At 68.5% G+C, this 1,002-nt stretch overlaps 1 protein-coding gene across 1 annotated transcript in view; it reads left to right on the top strand.

The window, feature by feature from the left end:
* The first annotated feature begins 463 nt into the window (after positions 1-463).
* Positions 464-1,002, top strand: part of NR6A1 (nuclear receptor subfamily 6 group A member 1) — a 218,897-nt gene continuing 218,358 nt past the window's right edge. Inside the window, exon 1 of the mRNA XM_007450257.1 lies at positions 464-723. Coding sequence (XP_007450319.1) covers positions 624-723 — 100 coding nt within the window. The 5' untranslated portion in view covers positions 464-623. The remainder of the gene's footprint in view (positions 724-1,002) is intronic.

The following is a 1,002-nucleotide window of genomic DNA, read 5'->3' as shown; positions in this document are numbered from 1 at the left end:
TTTAATCTCGGGTCCAATTTGTCCCGAAGCCGCGGAGGAAGGCCCTCGTGAATACCCAAGCCCCGCCCCCTCTAAGCCCCGCCCACAGGGCTGGGCTTCATTGCACGTGCTCACCCGGCTCCTTCGCGATCCGCCTCCTAGGAAAGACTCATTCTCGGGGCGGGGGGATACGAGGCGTCGTAGGGGACGTTGAACAAGGATAAATCATAATAAAGAGAAGGCCCTGAAGCAATATTTATTTAATTTTTACCAGAAGTTTTCATCAGGGTTCATGATATTGAAAGGCCTTGGCCTTCCCTTCTCAAGGCCGCTTTTCCTTCCTACCACCCCTTCAGTTGGTGGGGTCCCGCGTGGCCGGCCTCGCTCGGCGGACTCCAATTCCCAGCGTGCCCCGTAGGGCAGTGCGTGGCAGCGGCGCGTGACGTCGGGGGTGGGAGCTGGCCAGTGCTGAGGGGGCGCGGCGCGGAGGGGCGCGGAGCCCGGCGGCTCGGGGCCCAGAGAGCGCCGCGGCCGGCAGCCCGCCGGCCCCTGACAGCCCCCTCCCCCTCAGCGGACGACGACGACGACGAGGGCGCCGGCCATGGCGCAGCAGCGAACCGAGCGCGGGCCCTGAGCACCACCGCATGGAGCGGGACGAACGGCCGCCTAGCGGAGGGGGAGGCGGCGGGGGCTCGGCGGGGTTCCTGGAGCCGCCCGCCGCGCTCCCTCCGCCGCCGCGCAACGGTGGGTGAGGGGCGTGCAGAGTCTCGCCGGGCGAGAACCAGCCTCCTGTCCCCTACCCCGGGGATTCCCTTCCTCTCAGCCGACTCTCACTCTGGGAAGCCGCGGCGGCCCGGGATCCCCTCAGCGCGGACCTTCACCCCGGTCCCCCTCGGCACGGACCCTCCCTCTCCTCCCCCTTCGTCCCAGTTCCCCTCCGCGCGGGTCCTCCCCCTGCCTGGTTCCCTCCACCCCGACCTTCGTTTTCCCCTCCCCTCCGTCCCCTCAGCACAGGCCTCCCCT

The sequence above is a fragment of the Lipotes vexillifer genome, unplaced genomic scaffold (assembly GCF_000442215.2).
Source record: "Lipotes vexillifer unplaced genomic scaffold, Lipotes_vexillifer_v1.1 scaffold890, whole genome shotgun sequence".
In the NCBI taxonomy this organism is placed as follows: Eukaryota; Metazoa; Chordata; class Mammalia; order Artiodactyla; family Lipotidae; genus Lipotes; species Lipotes vexillifer.
Note: the sequence above shows the minus strand (reverse complement) of the source record. Positions and strands in the feature narration are given on the sequence as shown.